The 17572-nt window shown below is 43.1% G+C and overlaps 1 protein-coding gene across 2 annotated transcripts; it reads right to left on the bottom strand.

Moving 5' to 3' along the window:
- Window positions 1-1540: 1540 nt before the first annotated feature.
- On the bottom strand, window positions 1541-17505 carry sec13 (SEC13 homolog, nuclear pore and COPII coat complex component). 2 transcript variants are annotated; one of them, XM_023811303.2, is made up of 11 exons: window positions 17315-17505; window positions 16982-17076; window positions 16645-16732; window positions 16402-16446; window positions 16054-16169; window positions 15473-15624; window positions 13742-13875; window positions 13191-13324; window positions 12985-13105; window positions 10033-10179; window positions 1541-1937 (listed from the first exon to the last, which is right to left on the bottom strand). In XM_023811303.2, exons 4-11 carry the CDS (start codon window positions 16405-16407, stop codon window positions 1827-1829), a joined length of 921 nt encoding a protein of 306 aa, XP_023667071.1. In that variant the 5' UTR covers window positions 16408-16446; window positions 16645-16732; window positions 16982-17076; window positions 17315-17505; the 3' UTR covers window positions 1541-1826. The 2 variants fall into 2 exon arrangements, with proteins under 2 accessions (XP_023667071.1, XP_023667070.1); XM_023811302.2 differs by lacking the exons at window positions 16645-16732; window positions 16982-17076.
- Between the last annotated feature and the right edge of the window lie 67 nt (window positions 17506-17572).

Here is a 17572-nt window from a genome sequence, read left to right on the forward strand (position 1 = left end):
ACTCAAGAGACCCTCTTTAAAAAGTAGGTCACCTTATCATACACTGAACAATCACACTGAGCAGGGCATCTTTCAGATGTGACCATTGTATCCAGATCCCCATTTAAGATGTATTCTGCTCAAGATTAAGATCTCAGAGACAAAGTATGGGGAGAAGGATGAACAAGGACCTAATGAGACATTCTGACTTACAGAGCATTAATAATAGACCCAACAAAACTCATTATGCATGCGAGATGAACTGGGGAATGAGAGTGAAGTGTCAGGCATGGTCAGAAGGCTGCAGCTCTCCTAAAAACCTGGACTGTGACATATGAAAACAGCATGAAGATGAATATTTACAGATATCCAGACAGGAAGCTGCAGCCTCCAGCGCAACAGGCATCAAGCAACAAACCAAAACGCGACTTGGACTCAGAGATTCCGGGAATTTAAAGAGGCTTAACAGGATATTTGCTGAATGGTCTCCCTGCTTGGGTAACCGCCTGAGCAAGTCAATGTTATTAATTATATCCAGAATCTCACCTGTAATCAAGCTTATGTGGCAACCTGTTTGCTTGACTTCCTGTATGTCAAGGAAAGACAATAAAATTACTTTAACTTTGCGTTTCTTAAAAACAGAAGCTAAATGTTCATTCAATGAGCACTTTGCCACAGCAAGCCCAAAACAGCAGAGGAAGATTTAATCCAGCAATTAGTCAAGCCTTAAAAATAAATGTAATTAAAAACTAATAGCAGAAATGTTACTTTCCACTGTGATGTGGCACACCCCCCCCCCCCCCGTGTGTACCCCGCCTAATGTGCTGTACTTCCAGGGAAAGGAAATTCACCATAAAATGACAATTAACTGGAACACCGCTTGAAAAATGACATTGATATTAATATAAATGTACGGTCATGCTTGTCTGGCGAAACGTTTAATTTCCAGTGAAAAATAGATTCAGATGTTATACTAGTACCTTAATTTCACAGTATATACTGCAATCATCATTTTCCTGGGTCTAAAGTTAAACTTGAAAGCTACCCTCTATTAATACGAATCCAAGTAATCTTTCCAGATGTATGCAGTTCTTTTTTTTGAAGGAAGATTAATTGGACATTTGATGCTTTTACCAGCTGACATAACACCTAAAGGTTTGTAGTCTCTTTTCAACCCAAAGCCAGATTTCCTCTTAGAAATTTTTCATCTAGCTACTATTTAATGAGCTTTGGGCGACCCCTAGTGGTGAATGTCAACAGCATACAAGAAAAATGCGCCACACAGTCATTTTTTCAATTACTCCATTCGAAAAGGGGTGGGTTCAGATATGCAATGTCCATCAGAAACTATAGCAAGCCACCGAGTATAAAATCATCTCTGGCCCTTTCAGTAGATGACCAACAACATTGCTCAGGCACATATATTAATTACATTTACCATCCACTGTTCAAATGTTCCCACAATACCATCTGCAGACATTTCCTGTTCCACACTGAAATATGAAGCATGTATTTCAATATTCATAAACCGAGCAATTAAATCATACAATCATAAAAAGTCTTACAACAGGACAATCAACATACTTTATTTAAATCTTTTTTAGGGGTTGGGGGGAGGCAAAAAACAATGACTGGGACAAACCTGTGTTATTTTTGCCCCCACAAAGACATCTGATGGGTCATTTAAGAAAGACTGAGGAACAGACCAGCACCTTGAATCAGACTCCCCAAGTTCAAAATGCATGTAGGGAACGCAATAAAAAAACGAAAGTCTCTGAGCGAGGGTGAGTCACACCCGCGGACAGGCGCAGCCGGGACCCTCCCCCCCGGCACTCCGCCTCCCGGCCTCACTGCTCATTCTGCTGGCCCTCTGTGATGCCGGACACGGCCCCCTGGCCCTTGCTGACGTCGCTGATGCAGGTCCACTGGCCATCAACGGACTCCTTCCACAGCGTCACCTGGAGGGCAGGGTGTCAAAAAGCAGACGCACTGATCTACACATCCAAATCACAGCAAAGCTAAATCGTAAAGCGTTCACACACTATTCCAATACTTGAACATATGGCTTACATCCATGCGTCTATGAAATCGTTGCAGTGTTCTTGAAAGTGATAAACGTCCAATGCAGCCAGAAACTGAGGGCCATAAAAAGCCCCCCCCACTCACACACAAGTTCTAACTGGAAAAGGGCACCAGTACCAGTACCAGTCACTTCCTCCTCTCTATTGAGTCTCACTGAATGCTTTTGTCTGATCAATGAGCATGGATGCCACAGCCTCAGCTACGACACACTAAGAATTATTCTGCGAGAAGGTCAGCTGTCATCGATTTGAAAGCTTGAGTAAAACAGTCAGTTATTTCAGGCAGTTAATTTCCATCAATTCTCAGAAAGTATTTCTAAAATGATAAACACAAGCAATCATATTTCTATCAGTGCAGTTCCTGGTTTTAATATTAGTCGTATACATCAAGATCATATAGACAAGCAGCATGTAGCTAAAACACTGAATATGCTTCTGCATTTTCACTGCTGTAGAAATCATTACACCCTCATAAAGCTGTTGGTACTTAAATGTGCTCCAATCTTGCTTCTCTAGCTTGCTGACATGTTAAATTAAGAACGAATGTTGCATCTATGTATCTAGATACACTGTAGCTGAAAACAAAAGCAACAATTGACAGTCTCATATATTGGGCTGACATTTCACCTACATCTCAATCAGCTCATATATGCAAACTGAACTCCTTATGAACCCCCAACTATGCACAGTTTATACCTAAATATATGATATAAGCTGTGCCTTTCATAGTCTGTTGCTTTTAATCTCAATTTAAAAACAAAGAGAAACAAATCACATTTATTGTAGGTTTGTGTCCCACCAGAAAATCCACTAAGGATGACCTCAGTGTCCTACTGTCACAATAAAGTTACAGCACAACACTGGTGCCATTCCATTTTAACAGATCTGACCACTAAATCTGAATCTTAACAGTTACATATCTAGTTAGCTAGTGCTGTAATAGGCCAACAAAGACTCAAGAGCTATAACAACTACACAGCATTTGCTTAGCTGCAGTAACTCACCATTGCATTCAGAGTGACTGGTAAGGCTATACTCCTCACTGTTTTTATTATTATTAATGGAAGACAGAATGCATGCAGAATACATTCATTTCTGACTGCGGTAAGTGAAGATGCTGTCGCTGTCATGTGTAAAGGCTTCCTTAGCTCCTGGCCTTTGGTTCATAGGGTTGCTACGACGCTGGAGCAGATGCACCAGGCCTTAGAGAGCAAAGAGGATACCCATCGGGTGACAAAGGGGACACCCATCGGGCGACAAAGGGGACACCCATCGGGCGACAAAGGGGACACCCATCGGGCGACAAAGGGGACACCCATCCGGCGACCCAAACCTTCACCTACAGTTTCATGGTAAATCGCAGTAAAATGGTTAGTGTTATAGTTTCAAAATTTAATAATCATTAAACCCGTGGTTGATTACTACACTCATGTTAAATACTGTCCAGCATCAACCACAATCAGTAAGCTCCCCAGATGCAGGTGCAGAAGCGCAGCGTGGGCTTGTTTAGTGAAAAAGTGGTGGAATGCGGCAACAGGACGGCTCTCCGGAGATTTTTTACGTTAATGCACCTTGATGTGGTTATCATGTTTCACATAAGGTATCGGCCATGTTGTTATTTTAATGTCTATACAACCAAAAAGTGCCTAGTGCTGCAAATATTATTTGGGGTTTTAATATAAAACTTGGTGAAATTAAATGAGGCAGGAATCAGAATGTCCTCAGATGTGGCCAAACATCAGAATAGCCCTTTTTTTTTCTTTTTAGTGTGCAGTTGAGGTTCAGCACCCACATATGGACCTCCTGAGGGGGGGAGGTGTTGGCTCAGGTCATCAGTGCCTACATACCAGTGCCCTTATGTCTATGGGGGGGGCTAGAGGACCCTTCTCATGCACCACTGCCAAAACTGCAACGTGTCCTTCTGAAATTCCAGGATTCAACAGTCATCAGAGGTCTATAAATAACATGCGTTCATATTCACGGAGCAGAGGAGTGTTGTTGGAGCAGCTCACGGGGGTGTGCGAACGTGCCATCACCAAAATAAATAAATCAAAGCAGTTGCAGGTTGGGGGGGGGGAAAGAGAGAAAAATTACGGTGGCCCCTAGAGACAAAACACACACAAAAGAAAAAGCAGAAACAAAATGAAAATGCGCAGCAAATTAAAAAAACACACAAAAGAAAAAGCAGAAACAAAATGAAAATGCGCAGCAAATTAAAAAAACACACGCAAAAGAAAAAGCAGAAACAAAATGAAAATGCGCAGCAAGTTAAAAAAACACACGCAAAAGAAAAAGCAGAAACAAAATGAAAATGCGCTGCAAATGAAAAAACACACACAAAAGAAAAAGCAGAAACAAAATGAAAATGCGCAGCAAGTTAAAAAAACACACGCAAAAGAAAAAGCAGAAACAAAATGAAAATGCGCAGCAAGTTAAAAAAACACACGCAAAAGAAAAAGCAGAAACAAAATGAAAATGCGCTGCAAATGAAAAAACACACACAAAAGAAAAAGCAGAAACAAAATGAAAATGCGCAGCAAATTAAAAAAACACACGCAAAAGAAAAAGCAGAAACAAAATGAAAATGCGCAGCAAGTTAAAAAAACACACGCAAAAGAAAAAGCAGAAACAAAATGAAAATGCGCTGCAAATGAAAAAACACACACAAAAGAAAAAGCAGAAACAAAATGAAAATGCGCAGCAAGTTAAAAAAACACACGCAAAAGAAAAAGCAGAAACAAAATGAAAATGCGCAGCAAGTTAAAAAAACACACGCAAAAGAAAAAGCAGAAACAAAATGAAAATGCGCAGCAAGTTAAAAAAACACACGCAAAAGAAAAAGCAGAAACAAAATGAAAATGCGCAGCAAGTTAAAAAAACACACGCAAAAGAAAAAGCAGAAACAAAATGAAAATGCGCAGCAAGTAGACAATCCCAAACCGGAAGTGCTCCACCACGCTAGGGGGCGCGGTGAGCTCATGTGGCACAGTCGCTACACAGTAGTGATGGGAAGTTCGACTGAATTAACTGATTTGATTCTTTCGAGCTGTCCGTTGTAATGAATCGATTCTAAAATCGATTCTGTGATTCACTTTTTTTTCCGTCTTTTTTGCACCTGACCGTATGAGTCAACGAATCATGGGATCGGATAATAAATCAAACGTCTCAAGGTTACGTTATTTGACTGAAAGATGGGGCTGGTGTTCAACAAAAATGTTCAGCTTGACTATTCACAATAAAAAAAACAATATATAAAAAGCAGAAAGGGTGTCGATGCTGAATAAACACGCGTGTATATATAGTTCTTATTTTCTTGACTTTAGCCAAATTCATGTGCATGAGTATCAAGGACTACATCACAGTTAACAACTGCAATATTACCAATACAATCACACACACATACAATGAGCATGAGTAAACTTGCATACGTTGTTGTGTAAACGTCAAAGTTAATAAATATCTTTGGCTTTTGATGAAAGACATATGGTTTTATTATGCAGAAATGCAATAATTTACTGTTGTGAACGCCGCAATGGCTCTTGGGATCGGTTCGCAAACCATCCGTTTGACTTGCCGACGGAGTGTTCGAGAGTCCGTTCGATGAACAAATCGAACTTACGGTTTTCGGACACTCGGTCGGTGACTAAAACGAATGGTTTGCGAACCGATCCCAAGAGCCCTCGCCGCCTCGCGGCATTTGCTGCGGAAATGCAGTTACGCTGTTGAAAGGAATAAAATTAACGCAGCTGTTCACAGGGCTGTCAACTTTGGTCAGCCGGTTGGCCAGAGATTTTCCATTTCAGACAAGTCCGCACACGCATTTACACCTTTGTGACAGTTTTATTCCCTTGTAAATGGTCTGTAGGGTTTGCAAACTACCCCAACGCTTTTGCTGCAGCTAATTTTAGGTTTATAATGTAATAATATAAATTTGCAGTAAGATTTCTTGCACGAGCGTGAGAATCCGAAAGCGTGAGTGTCACGCCAGATGCGTGAGAGTTGGCAGCCCTGTGTTCATTTATCACAACAGTAAATTATTGCATTTCTGCATAATAAAACCATATGTCTTTCATCAAAAACCAAATATATTTATTAACTTTGACGTTTACACAACAACGTATGCAAGTTTTCTCATGCTCATTGTATGTGTATGTGTGATTGTATTGGTAATATTTCAATTGTTGTTAACTGTGATGTAGTCCTTGATACTCATGCACATGAATTTGGCTAAAGTCAAGAAAATAAGAACTATATATACACGCGTGTTTATTCAGCATCGACACCCTTTCTGCTTTTTATATATTGTTTTTTTTATTGTGAATAGTCAAGCTGAACATTTTTGTTGAACACCAGCCCCATCTTTCAGTCAAATAACGTAACCTTGATACACCGTTTGATTTATTATCCGATCCCATGATTCGTTGACTCATACGGTCAGGCGCAAAAAAGACGGAAAAAAAAGTGAATCACAGAATCGATTTTAGAATCGATTCATTACAACGGACAGCTCGAAAGAATCAAATCAGTTAATTCAGTCGAACTTCCCATCACTACTGTGTAGCGACTGTGCCACATGAGCTCACCGCGCCCCCTAGGGTGGTGGAGCACTTCCGGTTTGGGATTGTCTACTTGCTGCGCATTTTCATTTTGTTTCTGCTTTTTCTTTTGCGTGTGTTTTTTTAACTTGCTGCGCATTTTCATTTTGTTTCTGCTTTTTCTTTTGCGTGTGTTTTTTTAACTTGCTGCGCATTTTCATTTTGTTTCTGCTTTTTCTTTTGTGTGTGTTTTTTCATTTGCAGCGCATTTTCATTTTGTTTCTGCTTTTTCTTTTGCGTGTGTTTTTTTAACTTGCTGCGCATTTTCATTTTGTTTCTGCTTTTTCTTTTGTGTGTGTTTTTTCATTTGCAGCGCATTTTCATTTTGTTTCTGCTTTTTCTTTTGCGTGTGTTTTTTTAACTTGCTGCGCATTTTCATTTTGTTTCTGCTTTTTCTTTTGCGTGTGTTTTTTTTAATTTGCTGCGCATTTTCATTTTGTTTCTGCTTTTTCTTTTGTGTGTGTTTTTTCATTTGCAGCGCATTTTCATTTTGTTTCTGCTTTTTCTTTTGCGTGTGTTTTTTTAACTTGCTGCGCATTTTCATTTTGTTTCTGCTTTTTCTTTTGCGTGTGTTTTTTTAATTTGCTGCGCATTTTCATTTTGTTTCTGCTTTTTCTTTTGTGTGTTTTTTTAATTTGCTGCGCATTTTCATTTTGTTTCTGCTTTTTCTTTTGCGTGTGTTTTTTTAATTTGCTGCGCATTTTCATTTTGTTTCTGCTTTTTCTTTTGTGTGTGTTTTTTCATTTGCAGCGCATTTTCATTTTGTTTCTGCTTTTTCTTTTGCGTGTGTTTTTTTAACTTGCTGCGCATTTTCATTTTGTTTCTGCTTTTTCTTTTGCGTGTGTTTTTTTAATTTGCTGCGCATTTTCATTTTGTTTCTGCTTTTTCTTTTGTGTGTTTTTTTAATTTGCTGCGCATTTTCATTTTGTTTCTGCTTTTTCTTTTGTGTGTGTTTTGTCTCTAGGGGCCACCGTAAAAAATACTGTATTGTAACAGGAGGCTGACCGACATGCTTACAAACAGGAGATCCCTGAAGAAAATCCCAAGCAGGCATTAAACGCTCAGGAAAAACACTACAAAGTCTCATTCGGAGAAGAAGGCAAACTGATTACAGAAAGACAAGAAGTGAATCTGGGGATAATCTGGGAGGAAACAGACGCAGAGGCAGCCCCCCCCCCCCCGGCAGCACGGGCCGCTGAACCCTCCACCTGATTCTCAACTGCCATAATCCCTAAAGCCAAAAAACAAACCCTCCCCCCCCAACGGATGAAGGGAAGCCAGATGGCCTAGAAAAAGAATTAAGGAAGCGTGCTACTTCTGTGAGGAGGTCACTGTTAACATTCATTTTTATTTAAAGCACGATCAAGCCAATCAAGGATTCGGCACATTAATAAAAAGTTAGTTATAAAAAAACTCCTCTCCATATATATATAAAAAATTCCTCTCCAAATACAGTCATGGAAAAATTAAGAGATCACTCTATTTTGAAATAAATCTGCATTTTTAAATCCCGGTTTAACCGCGGTTCTGCTGACAGAGGCTATGCTGAGCAGCAGGATGGTTCCAGGTTCAAAATTTCTAAGACAGCAGCACACAAGTATAAGATGAAGCAGGAGACACTGGGAACGACCAGAAACCAGCCAGGTAGAGGGCAGAAGCGACTTTCTAATGCTAGAGATGACTAAACTTATCCTACAGTTTCTTATGAAATGGAGGATGGCATCAAGTGACCTTCAAAAGGAATGGGAAACATTAAGTGGTGTGAAGGGCACGGCTAGGACAGTTTGTATCAGGGTCCTAGAAGCAGGACAGAAGTCACATAAAGCAAGGAAGAAGCCCTTAACCAATGAGAAAAAGAGAACCAGGCTGCAGTTTGCAAAATTGAAATAATTTTTACATATAGATGCTCCTCTACTTACAAAGGAGTTACGTTCCGAATGGCCGCTCGTAACATGAAATGTTCGTAAGTCATTATTCAACATCATTTTATCAGTATACGCAAGTACTAAGAACTAGCATGATGGGAGTACGCACGTTACGCTGCTGCACGGCGAGAGTAGCGGACAAAAGTCATACTAGGCGGAATTGGCACACAGAAGAAAAAATTGATGTTGTCGGACAGGAAACGGGAGCCCAATGAAGACAATTTGGACTTACAGTCCTCTTCGTTCGTATGTCTGAAAGTTCGTAAGTTGAGGAGCGTCTCCATATATAAATTCATTCACAGACACACACCCATAAACTGAGAAATGAGTGGAACGAAAAACTGTGCTGAGGTCTCTTAACTTTTCCCATGGCTGCGTATGTCATTACATGCACAAATGGAAAGTAAGGGATAGGTGGAGTGCATGAAAAGATAACCAAAGACCAATAAGTCTGTTAATATCCATGACTAACTGTACTGTACTTATTCATACATAAATCAGTAATATCACGTCAAGCTATTGCCTCAACTTTTCATTTAATCTCTTCCATTTCGCTTTTTGGCTCAGAAGTGCACCAGGATGAAACGCCACGAAGGGGACATCAACAGCCTGTCAGATATTAATATACAAATATGCCTGCCTGCCCACCCACCCATCCATCCATCCATCTTTGGGGCTGCATTCAGCCAAGAACTGGGGATAGAACCAATAACACGTCATTTCCAGCTCGGTTCAGGTCATATTCTACAGAATCGTGCGCCAAAGGGCGTCTCTGTGAGCAGTCAGTCTGCCACTCAGAGCACCACCCAGTCATATGGGAACCACAGACAATTCCCTGTGGCATTTCATAAAGCCTTGTCAAGAACCCAAGGGTCCAGACGGGCTCGTGTTACTAGACTCCATTCAGCTGTAATATAAAGCTCATCTGAGCGGCAATGCGGCATTACGGCCCGGCCGACACGCCTGCCCGCGCTCCAGCTTTGGGGCGACGAGAAGACCGCCGGCTTTCCACGACACTCCCGCCTCACCGGGAAAATCTGTGGTATTGCACACATCACCCCGAGGCTTCCACTTACATCAAAACCTGCCCAGATCTGACAACTTGAGGAAAAGCATAGATTGAAGTTCCCACAGTACTGAATCTGAAAAGCCACTGACTTAATGGCATGTTAAGTTCCATCGGTGCTGGAGGCAATGCAGCACTAAGATGAAAGTCTAACAGTGGAGAGTCTCTGTAGGATCTCTGACACCTCTGACATCTGTAGTTTAACAGAATGCACATTACGCTAAATCATCTTCCTGACAAGTTTCCTTGAATAGCACCAACAGTAAAAACCGTAAAACATCATAAGCGTTAACATATTTGCACATCTGCATTACTTAGATGAAGAACTTGAGTGACGACGGCGTATCAGAGGCTGCAGGGGGCACCAGCCACATCCGGACACTCACCTTGTTGTCTCCTCCCGACACGGCCAGGATGTTTCCCGTGATGGACCAGCTGACGTGCCAGACCACGTCGTTGAACTTGTGCAGCAGCTTCGCCGTCCACGTGTTCCCCGCAGGGTCATCGCAGGTCCAGATGAACACCCTGCCGTCCTGCAGAGGAAGAGCAAGAGGTGGGGAAAGGAATTTTAATTCAATTTTAATATATTTTTATATAGTGCCTTTCACCAGTGTTGCCACAAGGTGTTTTTGAGCTATCATGTTTTAAGACATTACTACATGACTTATACAGATGGGCCGGCTATTGGCTTGGCGGGCTAAGCCTTTGTCTGCCACTGGAAGGTCACCAGTTTGAGCCCCATGCTTTGGCAAAATAGGCAAGATCCTTGTCACTACAGAATCTGAGTCAACCGTGGATACAAGTCATGCATGCACCAGCACCGAAAGCCAAACACAAAAGGAACTAAAAACTAACTAAAAGCAAGTCAAATAAATAAAAATAAAAAAAACATATGTCCAGTTCCTGTGAGGGGCTTTGCCAGTGTCAATACCGACAAGCATAATCAGCCATTTTATGAAAATTTATGCAAATACACGAGATGGGCCTTAACTTTCTGTAACTAGCAAGGGTGCAGGTTTGGCAGATGGTCTCAAGTCCTTCATTACTTGAATAGTTTAATACTTTAATAGTTTAACACGGTTGCCCAACTCAAATCCAACTCAAAATCAGTTGACTCAAATCCAATAGTGACCCCCCCGCCCCAGGGGTGCTGCACGCAAGGTCGACAGGCTGACCAACCCACCCAAGGACATGCTAACAATACAGTGAATAACACGTAAAAATGTCTAATAACCATGATTTTCTAGGGGAGGAGCAGTTATAGCACCTCATGTTCTGTCTAAAGCAGAAAACACAACAAAGTTTTCTGCCGAGAAAGTTACAGGAAACCACGTCTGAGATTGAGCTTCAGGACACACGGCTTCCATGGCGTACCGATTACTCTGAGGAACCACATCGCGGCGTACCGATCACTCTGAGGGACCACCTCGCGGCGTACCGATCACTCTGAGGGACCACCTCGCGGCGTACCGATCACTCTGAGGAACCACCTCGCGGCGTACCGATCACTCTGAGGAACCACCTCGCGGTGCCTCGGCACCTAATGACACGTGACGGGCTTTCCCGGGAGCCGCCGCCTGACTGTCGCTCAGAGAAGATCTGGGACGCTGGAAAATAATACTGACTATTCAGCAAAGCAGGACGGAGTGGGAGGTCAGAGGGGGAACACCACTGGCTTGGTCAGAGACGCTGATCAGTCACCTCATCCTCTACTCATTTATGTTATTTCACAGCATCTGTGAATTGTACATTGGAAGCTGTAACAAAGGTGCACATCAAAATACGAATAATTAACAAAACACCAAAAGGGCATTCAAGTCATTATTCATAGCTGGGTCTCGCGTCGGGAGGAAATATCCTAATTTAACATCCAGCCATGAATCCATGCACTCTCCAACCACTAGAGGGCCATGGTGACTCTAGAGGCTCCTAGACACACAAGGCATGAGGCATGAGACACCCTGGATGGGCCGATGCTCACAGGAGCAGCAACTTATAGCCAATCTGGAGACTGGGGCACCATACAAACTCTGCAGACACTAACGACAAGTGTCGCAGGTGTAAGGATACAGTGCTGAAGGACTGGCCACCACTCTGCCCCCCAATACCCATCACTGGCTCATTCAGCATTAAAAGGTATTACTGGGGACTCAAGGCCACCGATTAAGACAAATAACCAAACAGGAAGTGGGGTGATGAAGATACTGGCACCAAGGCATGTCCGCGGAACCGATTCCTCATGACATCATCACACACGGTATGAACACACTGGATGATGGATAAAGTAATCTGATTTTACAAGCCGGCGAGAAATTTATATCAAAGACAGTCAATATTCGGTTCCTTCTTATACGGTGTGAGTCTTCCATATGATGAAGTGCGACAGGAACGAAATCTGAGAAGCTGAAAGCCGAACTGAGAAACAGGAGGAAGCAAACCACTCTGGGGCTTTGGGCAAAAGCTTAAATGTGGTGATTAATCCATCTGGTTGGGCTCTGTGGGGACTGCACTGCCTGAGGGACTTCAGAAGACAACAGAAGATTCTCTGAGGCCGACTTGAAATATTTTCTACGAATCAGAACGAGTAAGAAGAGAGCACTTTAAAAGATAAGGATGGACAAACAGCAAAAACGACCACATACTGACTAATGAAGAATGTATCTAACACAGACATCGACGATCCACCCATTCAGCTTTCAAGCCCTTAGCCAGTACAGGGTTACAGAGAGTCTGGAGTTTTCCCTGGGGAGTACAAGGCGGGGAAAATACCCTGGACTGTGTGCCTCTCCATTGCAGGACACAACATTCACCTGACGGGCTCATGAACCATTGACGTTATTCATTTGATTCTCAGTCTGTATCCAGAGCACTCGATTCAGCAGGTGTGTCATCGCCAACTGAAGCAGTGCATTTCTCTGCATACAAACCACCCCCCCAGCAGAGATAGTACAGGTAACATACTGAATGCTGCCCCATCTCAGCTGAACAATGATTTATTACTGCGGAGGCTGAAATCTCAGCGCCGATAAGTTTCGTTTGCCAAAACAGAGTCCAAAAGAGCCAAACTAGCTCTTGTTATAGATGGTCATGTTGAAATTTCATGCCAATGGGAAGGAAACCAAGAGGAAGAGCATTAAATCAAACTGGCAGCTCAGAAGCCCTCCCGGGTGTGGGGCTCATTTAATCGGGAGGGTGCAGGCGGCCGAAGGGGAGGGCAGGCGGCCGAAGGGGAGGGCAGGCGGCCGAAGGGGAGGGCAGGCGGCCGAAGGGGAGGGCAGGCGGCCGAAGGGGAGGGCAGGCGGCCGAAGGGGAGGGCAGGCGGCCGGAGACAGACTTGCCTGCGAGCAGCTGGCAATGGTGCTGGTGGGAAGACCTATAGAGGGCGCCCAACCCACGTCCCGAACCCAGTCGCTGTGGGCCTCCAGCTTCTGGTCCTCCTTCCACTGGCCGTCCTCCTCCCTTGGGGAGACGGTATTTCGTGAGGTGACTCTTTTGGCCCCTTCAGAGCTGGATACGAACGCCGGCCTTGATCCACAGCACTTACTTCCACAGCTTGACCAGGTTGTCGCAGCCACCTGAGACAAACCTCTTGACGTAGTTCGGCTTCTGACCCGACGGCTGGTCGATGAGACTGCCGGGTACGACGGCCGGCGCCCAGCTCACCGCGTTACAGCCAATCTGACGGGAAAACGGGGGATGGTAGACACAGATACAGACAATGTAATGTCAGAGCTTAAATATATTGATGTTTATTAAAAAGTTTCCCCTCAAGATAAACCTGGAAGCAGAGGAAAGAATGAAAGGGAGGAGAATAAAAAAAAAAAAAGCAAAGATACATTCATTTATCACCCGAAGCGGATATACAGACATTTTATATGCAATAAATCAAGGGAAAGATTTATAAGACATTTATTCCTCCTCGTCACCAAAAAGTAGTAAAGGCTGTTGTTTCTGTTTGTCTGCGTAAAAAAAAACATAAACAGCGGGTTCAACAGCGAATGAATTTCTGGCAGATGGATGAAGGCAAACTGGAGACCCAGTAACGTGCTACTCTACTGGGAGAGAAGGAGAGACGGCCGAGTGAGGAGAGCTCACGGTGTGCGCGTTGGGGATCTTCTTGACGTCCCACTGGCCATCACCCGAGAACGTCAGAAGCGAGATGGCGCCGTCTGAGCTGCCGCAGGCGAGGAGGAGCCCGAAGTCGCAGGGACCCCAGCAGACAGAGTTCACTGCGGGGGGGGGGGGACAGCATCATTTTTATAAAGCACCTTGCCCAAAAAACTGCTATCCTTAATGATCTTAATGGGGCATAATGACACCTACAGTTTTAAAACTGACATAATGAAGGGACGACAAAGGAGGGGAAACAAACTTCAATTGAAGCCTGAGCTTCACCAAGCATGCTAACAAGTCAGAAACACAGGTATCATTCGCCTTATAAGCGTTTCCTTTACGCCGCTTCGCTTTTACGAAAGACCAATGACATTATCAGCAAGTCATATTCAGTCATGAACCGCATAACATTTCAGTCAACAAGACTGCTTATAGGAAGGTGGTCCGAATAGATAATAGACCTGAAAAATTCCCATCGGCTACCTACCTTGCAGCAATCGTAACATCGCAGCGCTATGCATTTCTCACGTTTGTGGTGATGCTGGTATAATCAAACATCCTGAGCTGCCAGTCGTATAAAAGTATTGCACATATAATTATGTACAGTACATAATACCTGATAATGATAAGCAACTGTGTTACTGGCTTATCCGTTTACTATACTGTACTTTTTATCATTATTCAGGCTATACCATACAGCATATGTGCGTAGCAGGGTATATCTTCGGGATTTGTGTGTAAGGGCTAGCAGTAAGCCAAAATATTAGAGCATATTGCGATGCTCAAAAGTTAGTAATCTGTATGAATTCTGCGTATCCTTATAATTAGTGGAGTGCACCACATGCAACTTTTGTTATGCCATGAAAGTGATAAGCAATTAATCGAGGTGAAGAAAGGGGCAGCTCAGGAGATCATGACATCTTTTAAGAGAGATATTATAATTAAACAAGGTAAAAATATGTTGGTGGTGTGGCGGCACTTTTTGCAGTTTAAACTCCAACATGTTTCCTTGTAAATATAGTTTTCATTTTAATTTCAGTTCAAGAATTATGTTTTTATTTAGTGACCGTTTTTGTCTCTGTTTTAGTTTACGATAATAACACTTGTCCCAAACAGCCCAATGTGCATGAACACCATTAATCAGCATGGAATAAGCCCAGATTCATTTTCACAAACACTTGTGTGTGTCTGCGTTACAATTTTGCTGGTTTTTCCTATTCTGGCGGTCTAGAGCAGCACCTGTGCGTTTTCTCTTCTGTTTTAGTTTTCATGTATTTCTTGGTATAACTTTGTAGGTTATTTTTTTCGGTCTGGCAATGCTCAAAAAATAATGATAATTGCTTATTCACTTTAGTCATTCAGCCATTTCGGCTTATGAAAGGTTTCATAGGAACTTCCTATTTTTGTAAAGTGGGGAATACCTGTACACACACATAAATACATGAGTGACGTTTGTATATAAGGGAGTTTCATACACATCTCATCATGCATACTTATGTCCATACTTACCCAAAACAGGGCTGTGGATCCCAAAAACCAAAAGCGCACTAACTGATTGGTGACAAAGACGAAGATGCACGACGAGGGGGGGGGGGGGGGGGGGATGTACACTGTCACCCGCACACCAATTCAAGCTCCTCCCACTGGGTTAGACCTAGCAGAGACTGACGACCCATGCTGATCCCGTTCACGTGGGGGCTCTGAGGCACTAACCTGACGAGTCGTGGCCTGTGTACTCAAACATCTTGTCCCAGGTGCCATTCTCCTCCTTCCAGATGATGACCTTGCGGTCATAGGAGCAGGACGCCAGGGTGTTTCCATACATGGGGTGTGCCCAGGCTACCTGCCACACAGGGCCCTCGTGGCTGTTAGGGGCAACCGGAGCAGAGAGGCAGCAGGTCAGAGGTCAGCGTGGGGCCACCGGGCAGAGATGGAGCCAGGGGTCCATTGCTTATCACACACTCAGGAACAACATCACCCACCAACAAATCACTGCATATTACTTTCAGGGTGGATTTCTTTGTTCTGATTCCACCTGGGTGTCTAATCGCAGGCATAGTAATGAACAACACAAAAAACACATTTCAGAAAAAGCTGTTCATGATGTTACAGGTCTGCAGAACCAATCAATGCAGTCCTATAACTCTGAGATCCTAAACACGCTTGGGAAATCCTGTGACATTGATCAGCAAGTGACATCAATGAAACCCATGTGTGGCAATATTAAACTTCGATGGTACAGGGGCTCAGTAAAACTGTTTCACATCTCACCTCGACAGCAAACGCAAACTCACCCTCTCAAATCTGCCACAAGGATCTGCCCGCCGTTCTTCACATCAAATATCTTGACAGACCTGTCTGAGGAACACGTGGCCAACCTCGTTCCATAATAGTCCATCTGAGCGTCGTGCTAAAGGGGGGAAAAAGACGACATCCATTCTTTTCAGTGAAGCCGGGAAGACAAAAAGGACCGGCTATTTTGAAACTTGCAAAACCAAGGGCTTCTACTCTCCAGCAACATCCAAAAATGCACTCAACCAAAGCAGGGGCAAATGTAAACTTCCTCTCATAGTTACAGGACACTGAGAGAATTGCATAAAATTACTCCCATTAATATTAGCAAGTAGAGCAATACTACATACAATCATATCCTCATGGGAAGTATCCACGGTGTTGATAACCGAAACCTGCAAATGAAAAAAGAGCATTAACTTTAATATCCCACCAAAGTACACATTGAATAACCAACTATCAGGTCACATGTTCAATGATGTATACAGCAGTTTTTGCTTTTTCCACTGAAGTATCAGAGTAATTTTAAAAGCTTAAAACAATTAGAGAAAAGAAAACCAACTAGGCTGCTATCAATTGTCAGGGTGCTTTACCTATATTAATTTTTGAAAATGGAATGTACATTTGCACTGACGAACACCCTCAAGACTGGACAGATCCAAGAGTCCAAGCAAGTAAAACCTTAAAGGGCAAAAAGTGTGGAGGTCGCAGTAAAATAACGACGTTTTACTTAAGGACACAATACTTTCCAATCGCTCTTGTTTAACCCAGCTAAAATGTGTCACTGCTTTTGAACAGACTGTGGTAATTATCAGGACAGTCATGTACAGATGCCTAATTCTGCCTGCAAAACATTCGTTAATAAACAGTTAAGTCATGGGAATGAAAGACCCATCTACGGAACCATCACTCATCATATCTAAAGATTACAGAGCTGGACTCAGAGCCACGCTGGACGCGGGTTGAAAGTCCCATGAGAGGCCCTCTCCTTACAGCTGTCCCTCAGCAAGGAAAACCTGCCAGAACTGCTCAAGTGAAATAAAAAAAAACTTTGTAAGTATATCTGCTTAACCGGAAAAGTGTTTGCCAAAATCCCAGCGAAACAATTACTTGTAATTAAGTTACCAGCTACCCAGCTAAGTATAAGATACTTGAATGAATCCATAGAAATTTCATATTTCCTTCACTGCCAGGTAGTATTCAGACTTAATGATTTCCAGTGACAATCTACAAATAATGTTACGTTATCAGCTTGAAACTCACCATGGCTTTGTTGGACACGACCGATTTCTAAAAATATTAATGTAACCGCTTTGATAAGCGCCGTTATTTATTTTCCCAGCTGTAACTCGCCCCGGTTTTCGACGTGGCAAGAGCACCGCTCGCCGCCAGCCTGTCTTCCGTGTACGTCCAGTTTCCGGTCTCGGGTGACAACAAAGCGTCGCGCTGAGAAGGTTCCGCCTTCGGCACGTATTTCTTGACGCATCGGTCATAAGCCCCACATGGGGGCAGCATGGAGAG

Source organism: Paramormyrops kingsleyae, chromosome 8 (assembly GCF_048594095.1).
Source record: "Paramormyrops kingsleyae isolate MSU_618 chromosome 8, PKINGS_0.4, whole genome shotgun sequence".
NCBI lineage: Eukaryota > Metazoa > Chordata > Actinopteri > Osteoglossiformes > Mormyridae > Paramormyrops > Paramormyrops kingsleyae.

Excerpts from the sequence above, each read along its gene's own strand:
- sec13 (XM_023811302.2), bottom strand. Across the intron at positions 16,170-16,401 it reads CTTCCCATGAGGATATGATT|CACGACGCTCAGATGGACTA; the intron begins GTATGTAGTATT and ends TCCCCCCTTTAG. Across the intron at positions 13,876-15,472 it reads CACAGGCCACGACTCGTCAG|TGAACTCTGTCTGCTGGGGT; the intron begins GTTAGTGCCTCA and ends CCCCCCCCGCAG.